We start from the raw sequence: 23,472 nt of genomic DNA, 5'->3' as shown, positions 1-23,472 counted from the left end.
ATTTATTCTTTTTTCCTAATTTGTCTTTGCTCTTCTTGGCTTGTATACTCCTACATGAATTTTTAGATTGATTTAATAAGTTCTATTTTTAAAAGAAACCTGTGGCATTTTGATAGGGATTGCAATGAATTCATAGGTTAATTAGAGGAGAACTGACATTTTTACCACATTGACTCTCCATTAACATTACTTATCCCCTCATTTTTGTACGAACTATATTCATCATTCAGTAAAATTCTGTAGTTTTTGAATCTAGTCTTAGATCTCTTTTGAGAGAATTATTTCTAGATTTCTTAAAATTTGTGTTGCTACTGAGAATGGTGAGTCTTTTCTTAAATAAAATTTTTAGTATTTTGTTACTAAGTTAAAGTACAATATTGATATTTTAATATTGATTTATATCTAACAAACTTGCTGAAATAACTTGGATTTTCTAGAGATGCCCTAGGATTTTCTTCATAGATAAACACATTTTTTTTGAATTTTATTCTTTCCTCTCCAATTTTTATACAGCAAAATTTTTTCTACTACTCTTTTCAAATATGATAACACTTCAAGTTTTTATACAAGGGCTGAAATTAAGCTCCCTGCTTCATGTGGATCTATGGCCACATCTCGTGTACAAAGGTCATTAATATACCCCAAACTCCAGACATTAGCTCCTTATTCCTGGTTCGAAACCCCAAGAAGTCCCCATTGCTTTAGCTATAACTTACAATTCTTCAGGGTTTCTTTTTATTTGTCATGCATAGGTATTCCCATTTCCTTCTTTTAGGGTTGGCTATGTGCATTGTTTATTTTATGTTTACAATGTATTGAGAATTGCTATATGTTTTAACAGGAATGGCACGTGTCAACATCAGCTTAGTCAATCATGCTACCGAGAGCCCTCCTTCAAATCTTCCACTTCCATACCGTAGTCTCTGAGCCCTCCAGCTTTAGTGAACTCACCATAGTCCGTGAGCACTCCAGCTTTAATGAATGCTCTCAATCAGGAATTATAATGATTCTGAGGGAAGATGGGAAAAGGCATTTCAAGAGAAAAAGTCTTATTCCTTTAGGAACAAAGATAAAAAGAAAAACAGCACATCATATTTGTAAGACATTCTAAGTAAGACAATTAGGTCTGCATCCTCCATGCCTAGTATAGAATTCCCATGTATAACATAGGAGACACTGAGTATTGTGATTGAATTAATTATGAATTCAATTAATTCTTGACCAGAGATTGATTAAAAAGTTAGTGAATTACTTAGGATATCTTGGAGCATAGTAACAAATAGATCTCAAAATGTGCAATTGCTTAAACAAAGTAAGATGTTGTCTGCTATGGAACAGTACCAGTGTATCTTCTTGGTGCTAAGTGGCTGTCCTGGATGTACAGAACTAGGGACACAGGCTCATTCCATCATGTGACTCCACTATTCCATTCACTCTCCTGGATGCCATTTACATCCAGTTTGGAAAAAGAGAACAATAATGCAGACGAAGCCCAGAACTGCAACACACATATGGATTGATTAGAATTCAGTCACATGAGCCAACTATAGTGCAAGGGAGGCTGACAAATGTAGCTTAGCTGAACGACCAGTCAAAAGAGAATAATGTGGATTGGAGTGGAACTCTCTGGCATAATCAAGACAAGATAGATCAGAGAAGGGGGGACCTGTAATGAAGCAGTTAAGGAACCATCACAAGAGTTCAGGTAGAAAATAATGATGGTCTAAGCTAGAGCACTGAGACATTAAGTAGAAAGGTTGAGTAATATAGCAAGTATTTCAAATGAAGAATCCACAGGATCAGATATACAGGTGAGGGGTAAACTTAGTGATTGTGCTTGTAAGCATCCAGGATGTGGGGAACAAAAGAAATATACCTAGATTTCACTCAAGAAATATTGAAAAATTGAAATATTGAAATATTGAAAAATTTGAAAACTTATTGGTGCAAATAATGACTGATACTCCACAATAATCTCTCTGGCAGATATAAACATACGCAAGATATAATTCTCCTCCCCCACCCCCCCCAAAAAAATTTTGCTATCTTCTTAGGTTGGATTTGCAGTGAATGGGGTCTGGTCAGACAAGTTGACAGGATGACTGAGTGTGGAAAGATGGGGAAAAGAAATTGAGCCTGCAGATTATAGATTTGAAAGTCTATTAAGCTGTGATTGAAGCCACGAGGGAGTAGGAAGAGTCACCGAAAAAAGCGGTGAAGAAAATGAAGAGAGGATGGAAGAGGGAAACACTAGATTACATGTATTTAAGTGTCGGAAATAGATAAAACCTATTAAAGGAGATGTTTTAAGTCTACTTTGCAAATGGGAAACCTGGGGAGGGAATTTACTGCATTTGTTTTGCTAGGACCTAACCCCAGTGCTCTTTGTCATTTATCATCTTCTAATGGCAGTGTAGATACCTGTTACCTCCTGGCTTCTGGGATCCCTCTGAGTCTGGTCACTAGAATGCATCTAATTTTCCAGAGTGCTCTTGCACTACACATTCTTTGTGCAGGAGTGTTATCTCAGAAACTTCAAAATACTGTCCTTTCCTTATCATGTGTAATAAGATTAGTGTGTGATTCTGGCATCTCTATTACGTTGTAAGGTCCTCGAGAGCATGGACAATGTCTTTTCATTGAATAAATAGATGAATAAACTATATTGTCAAGTATTTATGATTTTTCCATGAGACCTACCAAAGTGTATAGCACATAGATTATAAAAATAAATGTTAAATAATTAAGTCCTCGGTGATTGGGTGGTAGAGCTGAGTTTGGAGAGGATGGGCACCTCTGATTAATGGATCGCCCGCTCAGACCTTAGTATCCAGGGCTTTTAACTAGTTTCACACACCAACAGGTGTTTTCTACAAGTAATGCCTCTCTGTGGATTTAGCAAACCCAGGTATAGATGTATCTGAATCCTAGAGTCAAAAGTGGTGGATAAGGAATATCATTGCACACAGTAATTCACTAATAATTCTGGATTCCTCTCCCTTTCCTGCTAGAGAATCCATGAGAGAAGTAAATGAGTCATCGCCCCTGGAATTCATCCTCCTGGGAGTTAATGGTCAGCAGGAACAAGAATATATCTTCTTCATCCTCTTCCTGGTCATTTACCCCGTCACATTGATTGGAAACCTGCTCATCATCTGGGCCATTCACTCTGACGTTCGCCTTCACATCCCCATGTATTTTTTCCTTGCCAACCTCTCCTTGGTGGACGTCTTCTTCTCATCTGTAACCATCCCTAAGATGCTGGCTAACCATCTCTTGGGTAGCAAGTCCATCTCCTTTGGGGGATGCCTAACACAGATGTGTTTCATGCTTGCCATGGGTAACACAGACAGCTATATCTTGGCTGTGATGGCATATGATCGAGCTGTGGCCATCAGCCGCCCACTTCACTATACAACAATTGTGAGTCCGAAATCTTGTGTTCTGCTAATTGTTGGGTCTTGGGTGGCTGGAATCACCAATTCCCTCCCCCACACTCTCCTCACAGCTGGCCTGTCCTTTTGTGGCAACAAGGAAGTGACCAACTTCTACTGTGACATTGCCTCTTTGCTCAAGCTGTCCTGTTCTGATATTCACTTTAATGTGAAGATTATGTACCTAGGGGTTGGTGTCTTCTCTGTGCCATTACTATGCATCATTATCTCCTATGTTCGGGTCTTTTCCACGGTCCTACAGGTTCCATCCACTAAAGGTGTACTCAAAGCCTTCTCCACCTGTGGTTCCCACCTCACAGTTGTTTCTTTGTATTATGGGACAGTCATGGGCACGTATTTACGCCCTCTGACTAGGTACAGCCTAAAAGATGCAGTGATTACTGTGATGTACATTGCAATGACACCAATGTTAAATCCTTTCATCTATAGTCTGAGAAACCGAGACATGAAGGCTGCCCTGTGGAAACTCTTCAGCAAGAAAATCTCCTCATGACCAGTGTGAGGACATACATTGGATGGTGATGTTTCCAATTAGAATGCACTTGGAAATGCAGCTTCAATGTTATCACCCTCCAAGAAGTTGCTGTTGGTCTTTCCAGCCACAAATTCCCCTTCCAGAAATCTGGTAACAGTTAAATGAGACCTCTTATTAAAATTATTACTTTGTACATCTTTCTGCTGTTTTGACAGAGTGCCAGCACAAGAATATTAAGTTTGTGTCCTGGCTGTTCTACTGACGAGCAATGTTGAGCAAGTCTGAGCCTCAGCAATCACATATTAGGAAAAATCGTATCTTCCTGTCTGTCGCAGGGTGTGTGGATCACAAATAACTCATGCTTTGAAAGCTATAAATCACTATTAAATGTAAATTTTCTCTGGACTATCATGGTTAGTCACCCCTACTATACTTGTAAGTCTCTGATGATAAAAGCTGTGTTAACACATTACCTGCCATCACTATCTTGGTCATATAAAATGTATCAAATAAATGTTGGTGAAGAGCAGAATAAATGTATAAAAATATTAGTCTCTGAAATATAATATGATAATGATTAGACATAATAAAACTGGACATTATTTTCCATGCATTAAACAGCTGGTAGTCAGTTAGGGTCAGTTAAGATCCATTCAGGAAACAGAAATTGCACCCAGGTGGTTACAGAGCACCCTTGAAACACCATGGTCAAGGGTTTGGATGCCCACACTGGCCAGCTACCAAAAAAAAATTTAAAAAGAAATTGCATCCAGTATTTTCAAACCGAGATTTAATACAGGGAATTAGCTGCATAGGTGTATACTGAAAGAAACTAAAGGAGTGAAAAGATGAATGTTCAGGTCACCCAGACATATTAACTGCAGAAAGAAGATACATCCCTTAGGACAAGGAAACAAAGGGGAAATGTGGTGTTAACCAGAACTGAGGAACACAGAAGAGAGGACCACATGTCTGATGTTCCGATCTCTGAGGGGAGCTAGCAAACAGCTGGCACTTGGTCCTCACTTGGTGGGGTGACTCAAACTTTCATTCCTGGGAGATCTGAGTCCTCACTATACTGCCTTTATTTATTTTGGGGGGAAGGGCACTTCTCTAGTTACTTTTATTTTTAATTTTTTAAGATAATTTATTATACATACATGTGGAGTACAAAGTTGATTTTCAGTAGTTGTGTACAATGTGTGATGGTTAGATCAGGATAATTAGCTTATTCATCATTACAATATGTAATCATGCTTTGTGTCCATTAACCAATTTCTTGTTAAACCACTCCCTCTCACTCTCCCCCGCCATTTTCCACCTCTAGTAACCATGGTTCTTTTCTCTCTTTCTGAAAGTTCAACATATTACTGTGGTTGTTGTTTCTCTCTTTCTCTTTCTCTGCCTCTCTTTAATGTTTATTTGTTTATTCATGGATTCAGCTCCTGGTTATGACTGAGAACATGAAGGATTTATATTTCTGTACCTGGGTTGTTCACTTAGGCTAATTTTCTCCAGGCCCATCCATGTTGTTGCAAATGGCAGAATTTCATTCTTTTTTATGGCTGAGGAGTATTCCATTCTGTTTGTATACAATAATTTCCTTCTCCAGTCATCCACTGATGGACATTCAGGTTCTTTCACCTGGCTGTTGTAAATAGAGCTGCAATAAACATAGGAGTGTAGGTATCCCTTCAACATGATGATTCCCAATTTTCTCGATATATCCCCAATAGTGGGATTGCTGGATCATCTGGTAGTGCTATCTGTAGTTGTTTGAGGAACCCCCATACTGTTCTCCATAATGCTGTACTAATAGGAAGTCGGGTGTTAACAATATGTTGGTCGAAAGAGACAAAGTTTAGTTAGATAGGATGGAAAAGTTCAAGAGATCAATTGCATAACATGATGACAATAGTTAATAACAACATACTGTATTCTAGAAAAATGCTGAGAGTAGATTTTAGCTGTTCTCACTACAAAAATGATAACTTTATGAGATAATACATATTCTAATTAGTGTGATTTTGCCATCTCACAATATATATATTTCAAAACTTCATGTTATACATAATACATACAATTTTATATGCCAATTTAAATAAAATTTTAAAAAACAAAAACAGAATGAAGACAGCAAGAAAGGAAAAGACAGACAAAAGAACTCAACTGGCAGAAAAATTGGCAAATTGGCAATAGTGAGTCCTTCCTTACCAATAATTACTTTAAACATAAATGCATTAAACTCCCTAGTCAAAAGACATAACAGTGGCTGAATAAAAAGAAAGAGAGAGAGAGAGAGAGAAAAGAAAGGAAGGAAGGAAGGAAGAAAAGAAAAGAAAAGAAAAAAGCCAACCCAATGATATACTGTCTAGGAGAAACTCAGATTATATTTAAGGATACAGATAAGCTTCAAGAGAACGGATGAAAAAAGATAGTCCATGCAAATGGAAACCAAAGAGAGCAGGCGTGGCTATCTTTATATCAGACAAAATACACTCACTGTCAAAACGATCACAAAAAGAAAATTATAGAATGATAAAAAGGGTCAATCCACCAGGAAATTATAACAATTAGAAATATATATGCACCTAACTCTCAGCACTCTAATATATAAAGCAAACATTGACAAAACTGAAGTGAGAAATACCTAAACAATAAAAGTAGGAGATTTCAATATCCTACTTTGATAATGAATAGAACAACCAGACAGAATATCAACAATGTAAAACACCATGAACAACACTATAGACTAAACAGACCTAAGAGACATGTACAAAACATTCCACCCAACAGCAGCAGAATATGCATTCTTTTCATGCACACATGGGCCATTCTCCAGGATAGATCACATGTGAGGTCACAAAAGAAGTCTTGACAAATTTAAGAAGATTGAAATCATACCAACTATCTTTACTGACCACAATCAAATAAAACTAGAAATTGATAGTAGAAAGAAAACTGAAAAAATCAAAAAAACAGTGTGGAAATTTAACAACACACTTTTTAACAAACATGAGTCAAAGGAAAAAATGGGAAACTAGAAAGTATCTTGAAACCAATGAAAATGAATGTCAACCTACCTAAACTTACAGGGTGCAGCAAAAGCAGCACTTACAGGGAAGTTTATAGTGATAAATAGGAACACTTAAAAATATTTTAACAACATAATTTTTCACCTCAACTAGAAACTAGAACCAGAAAGAGAAGAAAAACTAATCCCCAAGTTAGCAGAAGGAAGGAAATAACAAAGACTAAAACAGAAAGAAATGAAGTAGAAAACACAAAATCAATTTGAAGAATCAAAACTAAGTGTTGGTATTTTGATAAGATACAGAAGAGTGATGTCATCCAGATGGCAGAACAGACAATTCCCGGCATTGGTCTTCCCCACAAGTAATCGATTTAGAACTATGGAAAAGCAAAGACTGACAACCTGGGACTGCTGGAGCTGGGTGAAGAGGAGAAGTCCACAGAGTTTGTAAAAAGGAACAAGAGGCCAGGGTGAGAGGATGTGAAGACAATGCCAACTGTTCTGGGCCCTGGCCACTTCTGAGCCAGCCTGGTAATGTGCAGGGAATCTCTCTCACACAAACTGAAGCCAGAAAAGGCCACACTGGCACACTTCATGTGAACCTGCTTGGAGTCTTCAGGGGAGAAGAGGGTTTCAGAGCACACCATACCAGCCCACAGGCCATAAAGACCCCAGGCAGGATCCCCCTGGGCCAGCCAGCTGGACAAAGGAGCCACCCAAGGCTGGTAGGTTGTGCGGGGCCAAAGAGCCCGGTCATAGCCTGCCCAGGGTCATGAAGCCCTGCCAATAGCCCTCTGACACTAAAGGTATAAATGCTGTGACCTTTCCTCCTTTTTCTCCTTCTTACTGCTTGCACAGCCCTAGGCGTAGATCACTGCTGCTTTGCTTTAGATAGCTGAGAAACATTCCATTTCCTGGAAAGATTTGCCCTGTGATTTTTTCCAGAAAACTTCTGCATACTTCCTTATCTGCTGATTCCCTCCTGTTGTCTATATAAGCTGTGAACCTCTGGCTAATAAACGAGACTTGATCAGAATACTGTCTTGTCTCCATTTCTCGCGTCTCTTGTCCCATCCAATTCCCACTCCCACATCCAGGGTATGCGTTGAATATCCCGCGGGTCGGGACAGTAGGTTAGCATGAGAGACACACACACATCCTACCCCATGGGAAGAGGTTGGAGTGCAGAACAAGGGCTGGCCTACTGGGAGAACATTGGTGCAGCATGGGCACCTGGTCATAGTGGAAATCAGTCAGGGGATAGAGCAACAGGGGGTGAAATCTACAGGAAGGACTCAGTCCAGGGCTGGAACTTCCACACAGCCCAGACCCAGAAATGATTCCTGCCAACAATTAATATTCTATCTGCATGCAAAGCCTTCCCTAGAGAATCAAGAGCAAAACAAGAGTTGAGTTCAAGCACAGAATTCAAGTTCTGGTCCCCACTGGAAGTTCCGCCAATTCAGGAATTAACCACAGGACAGCACATTAGTCTCACTGCAGAGTCTAAGTGGTGGTGGTAGCTGTTAATCCTCCAAAGAATGGATAAGAAAACTTAGACCAGCCTCAAAGCTCTGATATTAATCAGTGAAGGTCTAACACAACCAAAGAACACCTATAAAACCTAGCAGAGGCAGCAGTCTCCTCAAAAGCCCAGGCATCGATGTAAAAACACAACGACAGAGAAAGAGCACAGAAATGTGTCACCAACAAAGGGAAAAAACAAAACACCAGCAATGGACCCAGAAGCATAGCAGATCTATGAAACATCTGACAGAGAATTCAGAGTACCCCCCTTAAGGATGTTCAGGAAGTCAGAAGAAAATACAGATAGAAAATTAAATGATATTTGGAAAATAATTCAGAGGCAGGTTTAGAAATGTTACAAAGAAATAGAATAAATTTGTAAAAACCAAATAGAAATTCTAGAAAGAAAGAATACATTATCTGAACTGAAAAACTCAATAGAAAACTCCAACAACAGACAATCAAACAGAGGAAAGAATCAGTGAGCTTGAATACAGAACACTAGATATTATGCAATCAGAGGAGCAAAAAGAAAAATGAATGAGAAAAAATGAAACACAAATACAGCACTTATCGGACTCCCTCAAGTGGAATAACCTCCAAGCACTGGCATATCTGAAGGAGATGAAAAAGGAAGAGACTTAGAAAGCATATTCATGGATATAATGACTGAAATTTTCCAAAGGATGGAGGAAGATGACAGCATCCAGACCCAGGAACTTCAGAGGTTTCCAACCAAATTCAATCCAAAGAGGAACACCCAAGATGCATCATAATCAAATTATTAAACCAAGGACAAAGAAAGAATCCTGAAAGCAGCAGGAGAAAAGAAACACACAACATTCAACAGAACCCCAATATGTCTCTCAGTGGATTTCTCAGTAGAAACCAGCCAAAAATTCTGCATCCAGCAAAACTACTCTCCAAATATAAAGGAGAAATAAAGTCTTTCCCAGACAGACAAAAGCTAAGGGAAGTAATCAACACAAGACTTGCCGTACAAGAAATACTAATGGTAGCAATTTAGTCTGAACGAAGATGACATTAAAGAGTAGCAAGAAAACATATGAAGGGGCATAACTCATTTTTTTAAAAAGTACACACACAATCTCAGAGCACTCCAACATTGTAAAGGTGGTGATTAAACCACTTAAATCCTTAGTATAAATGGAATACTACTTGGCCATCAAAAAGAAAATGAAATAGTACCATTTGCAGCACATGGATGAACTTAGAGAAAATTATGTTTATTTCAAGAAGCCAGGCACAGAAAGAAAAACCACATGTCCTCACTCACAAGTGAGATCCAAAAAATGAACAAATTAATTTTAAAAAGAAAGAAAGAAAGAAAGACACAACAATCACAACAATATGTTGAACTCTCAAAAGGAGAGAACAGAACTGAGGTTACCTGAGGTGGGAAAGGGGAAAGGGCGGGGAGGTGAGGGAGGAATTGTAAAAGGGCCATGAAACATAATTACATTGTATAATGTTGAATGTACTAATTATCCTAATTTGAGCATCACATATTGCACACAGCTAATGATATTCAACTCTGTACCCCACAGAAATGCACAATCAACTATATTACAATCAAAATAAGTTAACATGATACAAAACATCGACAAAATCAAGGACAAAAACCACATGATCATCTCAATAGACACAGAAAAAGCATTTGACAAAATTCAACATCCCTTCATGATAAAGACTCTTAGCAAATTAGATATAGAAGGAAAGTATCTCAACACAATAAAAGCTATCTATGACAAACCCATTGCCAATATCAAGGATGCCCACTACTATTTAACATAGTATTGGAAGTACTAGCCAGAGCAATCAGGCAAGAGAAGGAAATATGGGCATCCAGATTGGAAAAGATGAAATCAAACTGTTCCTGTTTGCAAATAACATGATCCTACATATACAAAAACCTAAAGACGCTACAAAAAACCTCCGAGAGTTGATAAACGATTTCAGTATGCAAAATCAACACACAAAAATCAGTAGCATTTTTATACTCCAATAACAAACTAGTAGAAAGAGAAATCAAAAAAGCAAACCCATTAACAATAGTCACCAAAGAAAAAAAAACCTAAGAATCAATTTAACCAAGGAGGTGAAAGATCTCTACAACAAGAACTACAAATTGCTGTTGAAAGAAATTAAAGAGGACACAAAAAGATGGAAAAATATTCCTTGTTCATGGATTAGGAGAATCAATGTAGTGGAAATGTCCGTACTACCCAAAGCAATCTACAAATCAAATGCAATCCCCATCAAAATACCAATGACATTCTTCACAGAAATAGAAAACACAACCCTAGCATTCATATTGAACAACAAAAGACACCAAATAGCCAAAGCAATTTCTAGCAAAAAAAATATATAAAGCTGGAGGCACAAAACTACCTGACTTCAAATTATACTGCAAAGCTATAGTAAGAAAAACAACACGATGTTAGCATAAAAACAGACACTCGGAGCAATGGAACAGAATAGGGAACCCAGAAATCAAACCACATACTTACAGCCAACTGATCTTTGACAAATGCAACAAGAACATACATTGGGGAAAAGACTGCCTCTTTAATAAATGGTGCTGGGAAACTGGACAACCATATGTAGAAGAATGAATCTAGACCTGTATGTCTCACCATATACCTAAATCAACTCAAAAAGGATTAAAGACCTGCGATTATAAAACTCCTGAAAGAAAACATAGGAGAAATACTGCAGGAATTAGGACTAGTCAATGACTTTATGAATAAGAACCCAAAAGTCAGGCAACAACAACAAAAAATAAACAAATGGGATTATATCAAACTGAAAAGCTTCTGCATAACAAAAGAAACAATCAACAGAGTGAAAACACAACCTACAGAAAGGAGAAAATATTTGCAAACTGCACATCTGACAAGGGATTAATATCCAGAATATTCAAGGAACTCGAACAACTTAACAGTGAAAAAACAAATAATATGATTTAAAAACGGGCAAAGGAGCTGAAAAGGCATTTCTCAAAGGAAGATACCCAAATGGCCAACAATTAACAAATATAGTTAAATTGCAAGATATAAAATAAACATACAAAAATCAGTTGCATTTCTACACACTGACAACAAACTATCCGAAAAGGAAATTAGGAAAACAATCCCTTACACAATAGCACCAAAATGAATAAAATAGTTAGGAATAAACTTAACTAACAAAAAACATTGAATTCTATTCAATGTAAAAGACATATGGGCTGAAAACTATGAAACATTGATGAAAGAAATTAAAGAAGACACAAACAAATGGAAAGATATCTCATGTGTATGGAATCATGGGAGACAATATAGTTAAAATGTCAGTATCACCCAAAATGATTTACAGATTCAATGCAATCTCTATCAAAATTCCAATGGCGTTTCTTACACAAATAGAAAATAGTAATACTAAAATGTATATGGAACCACAAATACCATGAGTGTCGGAAGCCATGCGCCCATGGACTCCGGCGTGGGAATGTAAGGAGAACGGTTCTCCATTCAGCAGAGCTGCGGAGAATCTCCGTATGTGTGGCAAGGGGTCCTGGGGAAGTTTTCCTGAAAATCCCTATTCCGGTGTTCTCTAGATTGCATGTGCTCATCAACCCCCCTGGAAATAATTAGATGTTTCATGGGAATGTTTATGCTCTTGTGCATCTGGTGTGAGGTGGCAGTTGTACCCTTTAATAATGATACAAATGAAATTACATTTTTCTTGGTTAACGAAACTGGCCTTTTGGGAAACCTCTGAGTTAATAAAAACAAGTTTGATTTGATTAATGAAACCCAGGTAAAAATATTGAAAAGTACACCTGGGTCCATGATTTGTTCTAACTATTGTTCCGAAAAGAAGGTACAAAGAAGCCAAGAAGCCTTCCTATACGGATGGACAGATGGGGCGGTGGAGCAAAGTAAAATAACAATAAGTACCTGTAAAGTTAGCCAAGGTACAAGTTGCTCGGGTCATTATTTTACCATGCATGGATTTGGTTTTCACTGACAGAGACGACAATTGTGTTGGTTAAATATTAAAAGTCTTGGTGGGCTCTTGGAGGAAAAAATGGCATGCTACATGTACGAGCTGATAGACCCCCTCTTTCTTATACAGGGCCATATATAGAGGACAAATATATAATATGATAAGATTAAATATGAGCAAAAAAATTAAAGTTTTGTTTATGAAAAAATCAGTTAGGTTTGGGCTTTTAAGTTGTTCAAAAATTTTTAAACAAAGAATCATTTTACACAAATAGCTAAATTCATATTATAAAAGGATGTGCTTTTTAAATAATTGTTGCCTTTAGTTGATTAAGATAAAAAATTAACATCAAAATAGGTGATGGATATGTAAATCATATGTTGTAAGGGTTAAATGTTTTACTTAAAAACCGTTTGTGCTGCCAACCGGGAGAACTCTGGCCACTGACCACAGACCTCAGTTTGAAACTCTTGCTTGCTGGTTAAGTTTGTTTCACTTTGAAGAATGATATGGACTTTTCTGGGAGATTATGATCTGTGACTGACTGAAGACAATCGGTTGAGGTAACTCACTACTTTCGTCACTTTTTAAAGAATGACATGTACTTTCCTAAAGATAATGATTTATAAATAATGACATGTAGTTCCTTAAAAAGTTATGATTCACTATAATCAAAAAGGAGTGATTTAAATACTGTATTGACCTATTTTATGTTCATAGTTTAATATTAACTTGATGAAAAATGTTTGCTTTATGTAATTAGAGGATAGACATGGTATAAATAAAGGAGAACGGCCTTTGTTCCTCATCCACTGATGCACTAGACATCCTTGGTCCGTCTTCTTCCTTTTTTCTTTTCGCCGACTCCACACATCCTTCTTGGGCTCCAAGAACCAGCTGGAGCTGGACTCCAGCACATGAGTAGCCAAAACAATCTTGTGAAAGAAGAAAAAATCTAGAGACGTCAGACTTTCTGATTTTAAAGTATATTACAAAGCTAAAGTAATGAAGAGGATATTACTTGCATGATGACAAACATATAGACCAATGGGACAGAGTGGAGAGCCCAGAAATCAATCCACACATATGTAGTCAACTGATGTTCATCAAGGGGGCTATTAGGAATGTAAATTGGTACAGCCATTGTGAAAAACAGTATGGAAATTCCTCAAAAACTTAAAAATAGAACTACCATATATGATCCAGCAAACTCATTTCTTGGTTTTTATCCAAAAGAATTGAAATCAAGATCTGAGAGAGATATTTGCACTCCCATTGTCATTGCAACATCTAGGCCCTCTCCATCTCTTGGAACCTAAAAAATTTGGAGACCTGTTTTTAGCATGTTAGATTAAAGAAAGTATAATTTCCACCCAAGCCCTCAATCAAATCCTAGAGAAAAGATGAAATATAATTCTTTTTCTTTGCCACACTTAACCCCAGAAAGGCTTAGGCATGGGCTATAAGAAAGACGAGGAGCTCAATTGTATCGTAGTCTTTCTAGCTCCCAAGGAGTGGTTTCGAGTTTGTGCTGAACAACAGAGGGGACGAGGTCACATCTCAACAAGCAGATTGGAATAGGTCAGACCAGAGCATGAACCCTGGAGACACACTCTTCAGGAAACCCTCTCATTCATTCTTCCTCAGGGAAAGATGACTCTTGAGAGCCACTCTGTCCCCTCAGAGCATAGTGGGAGGAGTGCGAATGAGTCTCAACAATTACTCTGACTTTGGCCTGAATGAAGACCTGGGAGAGTTATATTTCAGGAGACTTTATAACCTGGTGACTAATTCCCAATTTTCTCTGTTCTGGGACTCACCCTGCTTCCTTGAGGAAACTAGACTCTGTCTTCAGGATCCATCCAAGACAATTCTTTCTGCCTCTTCTCCTCCATGGTTTGGAAACTCGAGGCTCCTCTTTCCAAACCATACCAGTCTTGTCTTCTCCACCTCAGCAACTGAAGACCAGGAACCCACCCTCCAGCATGTCTGCCTCCAAAAATGAACGCTAGCAGGGGCTAGACCAGCTGGCTGTAAACTTCCTATTTGTGGAAGACAAGTGAAGGCCACAGGATGAGGACCCCATTTGACAGCATCTGAACTGACGCCACAGGTAGGGGCTTATACATGAGAAGAAAGTCTGCATGGCAGCAGCATCAAGGGGTAGACAGCCAGCAACTGCACTACACATTGTTTCCTTTGAACCTCACAAAACCCCAAGAGGTAAGGAGATTATTATGTTATTTAATCAGACGAAGTAGAATTATTACATCATTTTATCAGATGTTATTTATCAGTTGAAATGAATTGCCAAAAGTCACACAGAGAGGTAATGGAGCTAAAGCACAAAGCTTGGCTGAACTCCAGAACCTAACTTCTCAAGATCTGATGGACAAAAGGTAGAGAAAAGCTTCTCCTGTGACCACGCTTCTCCTTAGGCTCTTGTCCATGAGCAAAGGATCAGGAAGGAGCAATTCTAATTTGCTGATTTCAATTCTGAGCTTGATCTACTTCCTAAGCTCTGTCTACAGTATTTGAAGTAATACAGTGTGTGTAGCGTATGTTGTGTGCACATATACTCATCCAAGCGCATTGTCTTAGAAAGGAGCTACAAAGACACCTTTCATGCCTACATCCAATGGTGCATTCTGACAGGCTGCTTCACCTAATTATGGTGTAAACCACCAGAGAGTTGAACTATTAGAGAAATCTGTAAACATTAGAGGAATGAGTCTTTGGCCTTGTCTATTGCCCCCAGACGACAAGGGGAAGTATTTGGCCTATTCTGTCTCTGAAAAATTGCCCTTAGCACCATCACACTCATGTGACTGATATCTCAGGACACAAATACTGTCCAGGAAAGTGGATACTAATGGTGCAGCAATGTTTGAGACTCTGATTTTTTTTCCACTGAACTCAAGGCTCTAACTATGCCTCTAGCATTCTTGACTTCTCTCCCTTCTAGTATAAGGTCTTTTTACCTCTTTCTCCTGGGTTTCCATAGAAATCATCTTTCCCTGTGACAACACTCTAATATCCAGCACTGTGGATCTCTATTCTCAAGTCCCGCTAAGCTCAGAAACCTCTCTCCTCTGGTTCCCTGTTTCTTCAGATCCCACACTGATCATACCAACAATTTCCTTTTCTGATGCAACTCTTACATTCTTGAACTCCTTTTTCTATCACCTTGTGGTTGTCCTTGCACCAGACTGTCGGTCAAAACGTTGTTACATTCGTTAGTCATTTAGTGTATATGCTCAAATATCTGTGTTTACATTAAACAAAAGGCTGCATATCTCTATTTCCAGAAAGGGTTAGTGGAACCCACATCTACTCTAGTAATTCTTAGTACCTGATGAATAAAGTCCTCGCATTGGATCAAAATCCTCCACAATATAAATCAACTTCTTTTCCAGGCTGATTTCTTCCTACTCCCTGGCCTGCACTGTACCTTCAGCTCCTGATAAAGATATATAACACATTTTTGCCTGAGGTTACCGTTCACTGAGGGTAACTTTTTGCCTGAGGTTTTCTCCATGATAAGGAACTTGGATGTCATCGATTAATTAATGGGTAGAGAGTGAGCGATTTAATGACATACACCCAATCACATTTGCATATTATACATGTCTTTTTCAGTCTGGTAAACAGAGTCTCTATAAACAAGCCTGATTCAGGAAGGAATAACAGAGATAAGAAAAAGAGGCATTGCTAGAAAATGTTACAAGATTGAGGAAGATTCATTGAATGACTAAAGAGCTTACAATATGTTTGCCGGTTAATGGGATAGAGCTGGTGTTGTGGTAGATATTGGAGAGAGAAAATGCAGCAATTGAAAAAAAATGATGGAGCAAAATAGCTAAGGAGACAGAGGAGAATAAGGGTGAGAGCATATTAGATGCAAGTAGACTTTCCTTATGAGTCTTGGGAGAAAAAGTGGCAAAGGTTTTGATGCACTTCCATGATAATGAAGACAGGGAGGTTTGCTGAAGAGTGTGCACGTCCAAGTGGACTTGAGCATCATGAATTCTAGTCCCAAGTTTGTGTGATTTCTCCACTGTCCTTTGGCCACCCTCTAATAGGGAAGTGAAAGTATGAACAGATTGTCTGAGGACTGACATCTTTTGGAAGTGTGCATGATTATCCCATTTTTTAGGAGGGAGAGATGAAAGTGCAATAATTGGGCTGGTTACCTGAGATGCAGTAAAGAGGCTAAGAAGCTAGAAGTCACCACTGGCCAGAGAGCAGGTGTACACAGAATGAATAACCTGGGGGAGAGGGTAGCACTTGGCAATTAAATAGTGTTAGCAAAAGATTGTTAGAATCTATCCCTACTCGATCCACTTTCAGTTTTGCTTCCTTTAAACTGAATCATTCTTGTATTGAACCCATCTCCCTTGGCATGACATATGGCCCCTGGATCCCTCTTCCCGGTGTAAATAAACTGCTATTTATTCTCAGCCTCTTCACCTACCTCCAGAAAAACAGGGAGTTGAGCAACCCAGCTCCATGGCCATACTTCCGACCAAATCATCAACATGTAAACATGTAAAATCTTTATTTTTAAAAATTGATTTATTATGATGTTCTCAAAACATCAGAACAACTCAGAGAATAACATAACAAAAACTCATTATACAAATTTAACAAATGGAATATTAGGTTTTATTTGCTCCAAATTTTTCCTAAGTACATATTAATTACAGATACTTTTGAAACTCTTTTTGTTTCCATCCAAAATCTTATCTTTATCCCTCCCTCTCACTCCAGAGATAACCACTCTTCTATTGTTGGTAATATACTCCCTTTCAGGATTTATACTTTTACTACATATGTGTGTGTTATTTTATGTGTTAAAATTGACATATATCTTGTGATGTGCCATATGTCTTCCAGCAACTTGCTTTTATCACATTATTTTTAAAGTTATCCATATGAATTCATTTATTTATCTGTTGCACAGAATTCATTAATGAGAAAAAAGCACAATTTACTTATTTGTTCCTTTATGGGCAGATCATTTCTAAGTTTCCCATATGACCGTACACATCCTTGTGCATGTCTTGAACCATGTGCTGGAGTTTCCCTCAGGGCTTAATCAGAAAGTGGAATTGCTGGGTCAGAGGTGTATAAATTTCAGTTTTCCTAGATGTGGGATAACTTTTTCCAAATGCTAATACTAAGTTCTCTATTCCTTTCCAACACTTGAAATTGTCAGAGTTTTATATTTTATAAATAATAAAATGAAGATGAAGGATATTTAATTGAATTTTGTTTTAAATTTAAAGATCTTTTCTTTTGCTTATTGACCATGCCAGTTTCTGCTCTGTGACTTGCCTATTTAAGTCTGTTGCCCGTTTTTTCCTCCTGTATTTTTGGTGCATTTCTTATTAGTGTGTAGGATTCCTCTGTGTTCTGATTACTAATCCTTTATTAAATATATGTATAGAAGATACTTCCTTCTTGCCTAAGACTTGTCTTTCCCCTTTGTTCATGATGTCTTTTCATACAAAGGTTTGAAGGTAGTCAACATTTACAGTATTTCTTATGTTTTATGCATTTTGTGCCTTGTTTAAGAAATCAATTCCAACCCTAATATCATGCGCATATTTTCTTTTATTTTCCTCTAATTTCTTGAAGCTTTGCTTTTCACAATTAATCCCTTAAGAAATGTTTTTCTATATTATTTTCCATATATAGGTAACCAGTTGTCCCAGGACTCTTACTAAATAGCCAATCTATTTTTTCCCTGCCTATTTCTAAACCAATCCATGTCATATACCACCTTCTAATAAATGCTTAATCTGTGTCTAAAATCTCTAGTCTGTTGTTGATCTGCTTGTCAGTCTGTATACCAGTACTACTCTAATATTTTAATTAACACAACAAATCATTTTTATACCCAATGGGACAATTCCTTCTCTCTCAGTTTCTTTCCTCAAATTGTCTTAGTTCTTCTTGGCCCATTATTATATCCTACATGAATTTTTGGATCACTTTGCTAAATTCTATATATAAACCTGTGGTATTTCGATTGAGATTGCACTGAATTTGGAAATTAATTAGGAAAGAATTGACATTTTTACAACATTGAGACTTTCTTTCCATTATTTATCTCCCCATTTTTTTAGATTTCTTTTTTCGTCCTTCACTAAAGTTTATTAATTTTTAATAATAAATCTATTTTGGACCTTTTTTGTTACAGTTATTTCTAGATTTCTCAAAACTTTCTATTGCTATTTTGAATGAGACGTCTTTTTAAATTTTATTTTCTAATTTAATATTACTTGGGTATAGGAACAGTATTGATTTTTTAAATATTGGCTTAAAGAACCTTGCTAAAATCTCTTAGTTTATCTAGAGATTCTCTTGGGTTTTCTTTGTAGACAATCATATTTTCTATGAATTGTATCCTTTTGCTCTTTCCTTTCTAATTCTTATTAGAAATAAGGAATTAAATTAATTTAATTAAGAAATTAAAGAATTCAGAATTCTTTCTAGTGCTCTTTTCACAAATAGGGCAACACCTCAAGTGTTTTTTTACAAAGGTTCTAGTAATCTCCCTGCTTCACATGATTCTGCAGCCACATTTCCTGCACAAGAGGGACATAAACATCCCATACTCTTGCCTTTACGGCCTAATTCCTGATTGGAAACCCCAAGGGACCACCACAGCATCAGCTATGGCTTACAATTCTTGCTCTGAGATTTGTTTTGTTTTTTTCCTCATACCAAAATACTTCCATTTCTTTCTTTTAGGTTTGATTATGTGTTTTGTTTTTGTTGTTGTTATTTTACTTTTATATTGATGTATAATTTCTATGTGTTATAATAGGAGTGGGACATGTCAATATCAGTTTACTATGCCATGTTGCCCAGAATCCTCCTCTGGAATTTTACACTGTCATACCACATGAGCTAACCGTAGTCTCAGCCCTCCTTGGTTTACTGAACCCTTTGAAACCTGAGGTGTTATGATTCTGTGTGAAAAGGGGAAGGGCATCTTAAGAAAGAAAACCAAATTTCTTTATGTGCAGAAATTATAAAGATAATTAGATGTACATCCCCCATGCCTAGCATTAAATTCACACATGTACTATAAAAGACACTGAAAATTGGAGAATAAGTTAATTATAGATTTAATTAATTTTTGAGACGAGATCTCTTTAGAAAAATTAGTGAATTATCTATGATATCTTGGGCTAGTGTAACAAATTGACCACAAATCTGAAATGGCTTAAGCTGAATAAAAGTTTATTTCTCTCCTATGTAAGAGTCTCAGTGGGTATTTTTGGTGGTGGGTGGCTCTTCTGGATATGGAGAACTAGGGACACAGGCTCATCCCACCATGTGACTCCATCTCCCATTCACCTTCCTTGCCATTCACATCCAACTGGCACAAGGGAGAGTGTGGAGAAGCCCACAACTAAAACGCATAAGTGGATTATCTAGACCTTAGTCACATGTCTACACCTCACTGCAAGTGAAGCTGGAAAATGTAGTCTACCTGAGTACCCAGGAAGAAGAGTACAACATGGATTCGACTAAGCAGCTAGTAATCTCTGCCATTATTAGTATGCCTTAGAGTGCAAGATGGGTCAAAGAGGAGGGAATCTGTAGTCAAGCAGTTAAGGGAGCATTACAGTATTTCAGGTAGAAAAGAAGATGGTCTAAGCTAAACACTCAGACATTAAGTAGAAAAGCTGAGTAATGTAATAATTGCTTTAAATGAAGAATCAACAAGATCAGTTGTAGACATGAGGAATAAACTAGGTGATTGTGCTTGTGAGAGAACACAAGAAATAAACCTGGACTTGACTCAAGAAATAGTGAGTAAAAACTTATTAGTGTATGTAATGAGCAACACTCTATAATAATCTGTCTGGAGGAGATAAAAATAAGTAGGATATGGTTTTCCACCCCCAAAAAAACCTTAGAATCAACCTAGTTTGGATGTGCACTGTATGGGTTTTGGTAAGAAATGTTGACAGGATGATTGAGCATAGAAATCTGGGGGGAAGGGTGCAAGCCTACAGATATAGACATAAGAGTTTATTCCAGTTAGTGGTTAAAGCCTAGCTATGAAGATGCACAGTCAACAAAAGAAATAATTAAAAACAGGGAGAGGAGACTGAAGAGAAAATCATTGTGATTACATATATTTGAGCATTTGCCAAAGACATAAAACCTATCGAAGGAGGTGGTGAAAGTCTACTCTGAAAATGGAAGGCTTGGGGAGAAAATTCACTAACCTTGTCTTGGTAGGACCTAAATCTAGTGGTCCTTGTGATTTACAATCTTCCATATGACTGTAGATACCTATTATCTCCTGGGATATAGGATCATCCTGAGATTGTTCAATGGAATAATTTCTATTTCCAGGATAATCCTTCTACTAACAGACCTTTTGTGCAAGAGTATTTTGTCAAGAACTCCCAAATACAGCCCTTCATTATCATATTAATAAAATTAGTGTGAATCTGGCTTCTCCATCAAATTATGAGGTCCTTGAGAGCAGAGACTATGTCTTAGATGTTGAATGAATAGATGAATAAACTGTATTGTTCACATATTTTTGACTTCTGTAAGAAGCTAACAAAGTGTCTAGACTATAAAATATTAACTTTTCTGTTAAATGATTAACCCCTAAGTGTGTGGGTGGTGGTGCTGGGAACAAGGAGGTTGTGCATCTCTCATTGACAGATTGCTCACTTCTTAAGCATAAGTGTCCAGAGGGTGGATGACAATTAGTCCCGTTGACCAACAGAGATTTTTCCCCTAAAATATTGGGTATTTTATAAACTCAGGTGGAGAGACACCTGATCCCTTGAGTCAAAACTGATGGATAAGGAAAATACTTAAACACAGTAACTTCACTAATAATTCTGAATTCCTCTCCCCTTTCATGCTGAAGAAGCCATGAGAAAAGAAAACCAGTCCTCTACCCTGGAATTCATCCTCCTGGGAGTTACTGGTGAGCAGGAACAAGAATATTTCTTCTTCATCCTCTTCCTGGTCATTTACCCCGTCACATTGATTGGAAACCTGCTCATCATCTGGGCCATTCACTCTGACGTTGGCCTTCACAACCCCATGTATTTTTTCCTCGCCAACCTCTCCTTGGTGGACGTCTTCTTCTCATCTGTAACCATCCCTAAGATGCTGGCTAACCATCTCTTGGGTAGCAAGTCCATCTCCTTTGGGGGATGCCTAACACAGATGTATTTTATGATAGCCTTGGGTAACACAGACAGCTACATTTTGGCTGTGATGGCATATGATCGTGCTGTGGCCATCAGCCGCCCACTTCACTACACAACAGTCATGAGTCCAAAATCTTGTGTTCTGCTAGTTATTGCATCTTGGGTGATTGGAAATGCAAATGCCCTCCCCCACACTGTGCTCACAGCTAGTCTGTCCTTTTGTGGCAACCAAAAAGTGACCAACTTCTACTGTGACATTACCCCTTTGCTCAAGCTGTCCTGTTCTGACATCCACTTTAATGTGAAGATGATGTACCTCGGGGTTAGTGTTTTCTGCATGCCATTGCTATTCATCATTATCTCCTATGTTCGGGTCTTTTCCACAGTCTTACGGGTTCCATCCACTAAGGGTGTGCTCAAAGCCTTCTCCACCTGTGGTTCCCACCTCACAGTTGTCTCTTTGTACTACGGGACAGTCATGGGCATGTACTTCCGCCCTCTCACAACTTATAGCCTAAAGGATGCAGTGATAACTGTAATGTACATCGCAGTGACCCCGATGTTAAATCCTTTCATCTATAGTCTGAGAAACCGGGACATGAAGGCTGCCCTGCGGAAACTCTTCAGCAAGAGAATCTTCTCATAACCCATGTGAGGACATACACTGGAGACTGCAACACACACCTGAAAATCCACCCCCAATGTCATTCCATCCAAGAAACCACCTTTGGTCTTTTCAGCCTGAAATCTCTCTTCTCAGAAATTTTGTAACATTTTGATAAGAATTCTTACTGAAATTATCACTTTCAACATACTTCTGCTCCTTTTGGCAAAGTGGCAGCACAGGAATATTGGGTTCATGTCCCAGCTATTTGATTGACTAGCAGAGTCAAGTTAGAAAATTCTGAGCCTTGACTTCCACCTCTACATATTAGGAATAATAATTTCTGCCCTCCCTGTGTCACAGAGTGTGGATTGTAAGAGTTCATGCTTTGAGTCACTATTCACATGTCAGTTTTCACTGGACTATTATGTTAAATCACCCCCACTAGGCTTGCAATCCTCTGAGGGCAGGAGCTGTCTTAACATACTACGGTGTCTACACAATCTTCATCATGTAAAGTTCATCCATTCAGGGCTCGATCCCTGTACCGGCCAGCTGCAAAAGAGAGAAAGAAATGGGGGGGGGAGGGAAGGAGGGGGGAAGGAAGGAAGGAAGAAAGAAAGAAAGAGAAAGGAAGGAAGAGGGAAGAAAAGAAAGACCATCCAATATGTATTGGTAGACATGGAATAAAAGAATGAAAATATTTGTCTAAAATATAATCTGATAATGATTAAAGATAATCAGATTGCATATTATGTACCTATCCTTAAAATCTTTTAAAACATTTTTAAAGACTTTGTTTACCTGAGATGTTTTATTCTTACTGCATAGGTGATTAAACTAGACTGTTTCTAACAATCATAAGACTCTCTGTAAAAACTTACTAAAGTGGCAGCCATCAACACACTTATTGCAGTTAAAAGGAATAAAGATTCCGATTTAATTAATACAAAAAGTGCTCGTTTAATTAACTATATCATAAAATAAAGCTACAAAGAAAAAAACTTGATTGCCAAATAACGTATAAATAAAAAAGAGCAGTATTGAAAATGATTTGACCATGTTTCTCCAGCATGGTCCAGGGAAGATGAGGCTTTGACTCTGGTGCCTAGTCCTGATTATATAGGTGATAATCCCCCAATACACCGAGAGTCAATCCAGCA

At 37.9% G+C, this 23,472-nt stretch overlaps 2 protein-coding genes across 2 annotated transcripts; both read left to right on the top strand.

The window, feature by feature from the left end:
* Nucleotides 1-3,018: 3,018 nt before the first annotated feature.
* On the top strand, nt 3,019-3,948 carry LOC134389337 (olfactory receptor 1A1-like). Its single transcript, XM_063112882.1, has one exon. It carries the CDS (start codon nt 3,019-3,021, stop codon nt 3,946-3,948), a length of 930 nt encoding a protein of 309 aa, XP_062968952.1.
* A 17,473-nt stretch (nt 3,949-21,421) lies between these two features.
* LOC134389340 (olfactory receptor 1A1) lies at nt 21,422-22,351 on the top strand. Its single transcript, XM_063112884.1, has one exon. It carries the CDS (start codon nt 21,422-21,424, stop codon nt 22,349-22,351), a length of 930 nt encoding a protein of 309 aa, XP_062968954.1.
* Nucleotides 22,352-23,472: the final 1,121 nt, after the last annotated feature.

The sequence above is a fragment of the Cynocephalus volans genome, chromosome 10, assembly GCF_027409185.1.
Source record: "Cynocephalus volans isolate mCynVol1 chromosome 10, mCynVol1.pri, whole genome shotgun sequence".
In the NCBI taxonomy this organism is placed as follows: Eukaryota; Metazoa; Chordata; class Mammalia; order Dermoptera; family Cynocephalidae; genus Cynocephalus; species Cynocephalus volans.
The sequence above is the reverse complement of the archived record's forward strand: the minus strand, read 5'-3'. Positions and strand labels throughout refer to the sequence as shown.

What these genes read in the sequence shown, in the direction of transcription:
- LOC134389337 (XM_063112882.1), top strand. Translation starts at nt 3,019, where the DNA reads ATGAGAGAAGTAAATGAGTCATCGCCCCTGGAATTCATCCTCCTGGGA.
- LOC134389340 (XM_063112884.1), top strand. Translation starts at nt 21,422, where the DNA reads ATGAGAAAAGAAAACCAGTCCTCTACCCTGGAATTCATCCTCCTGGGA.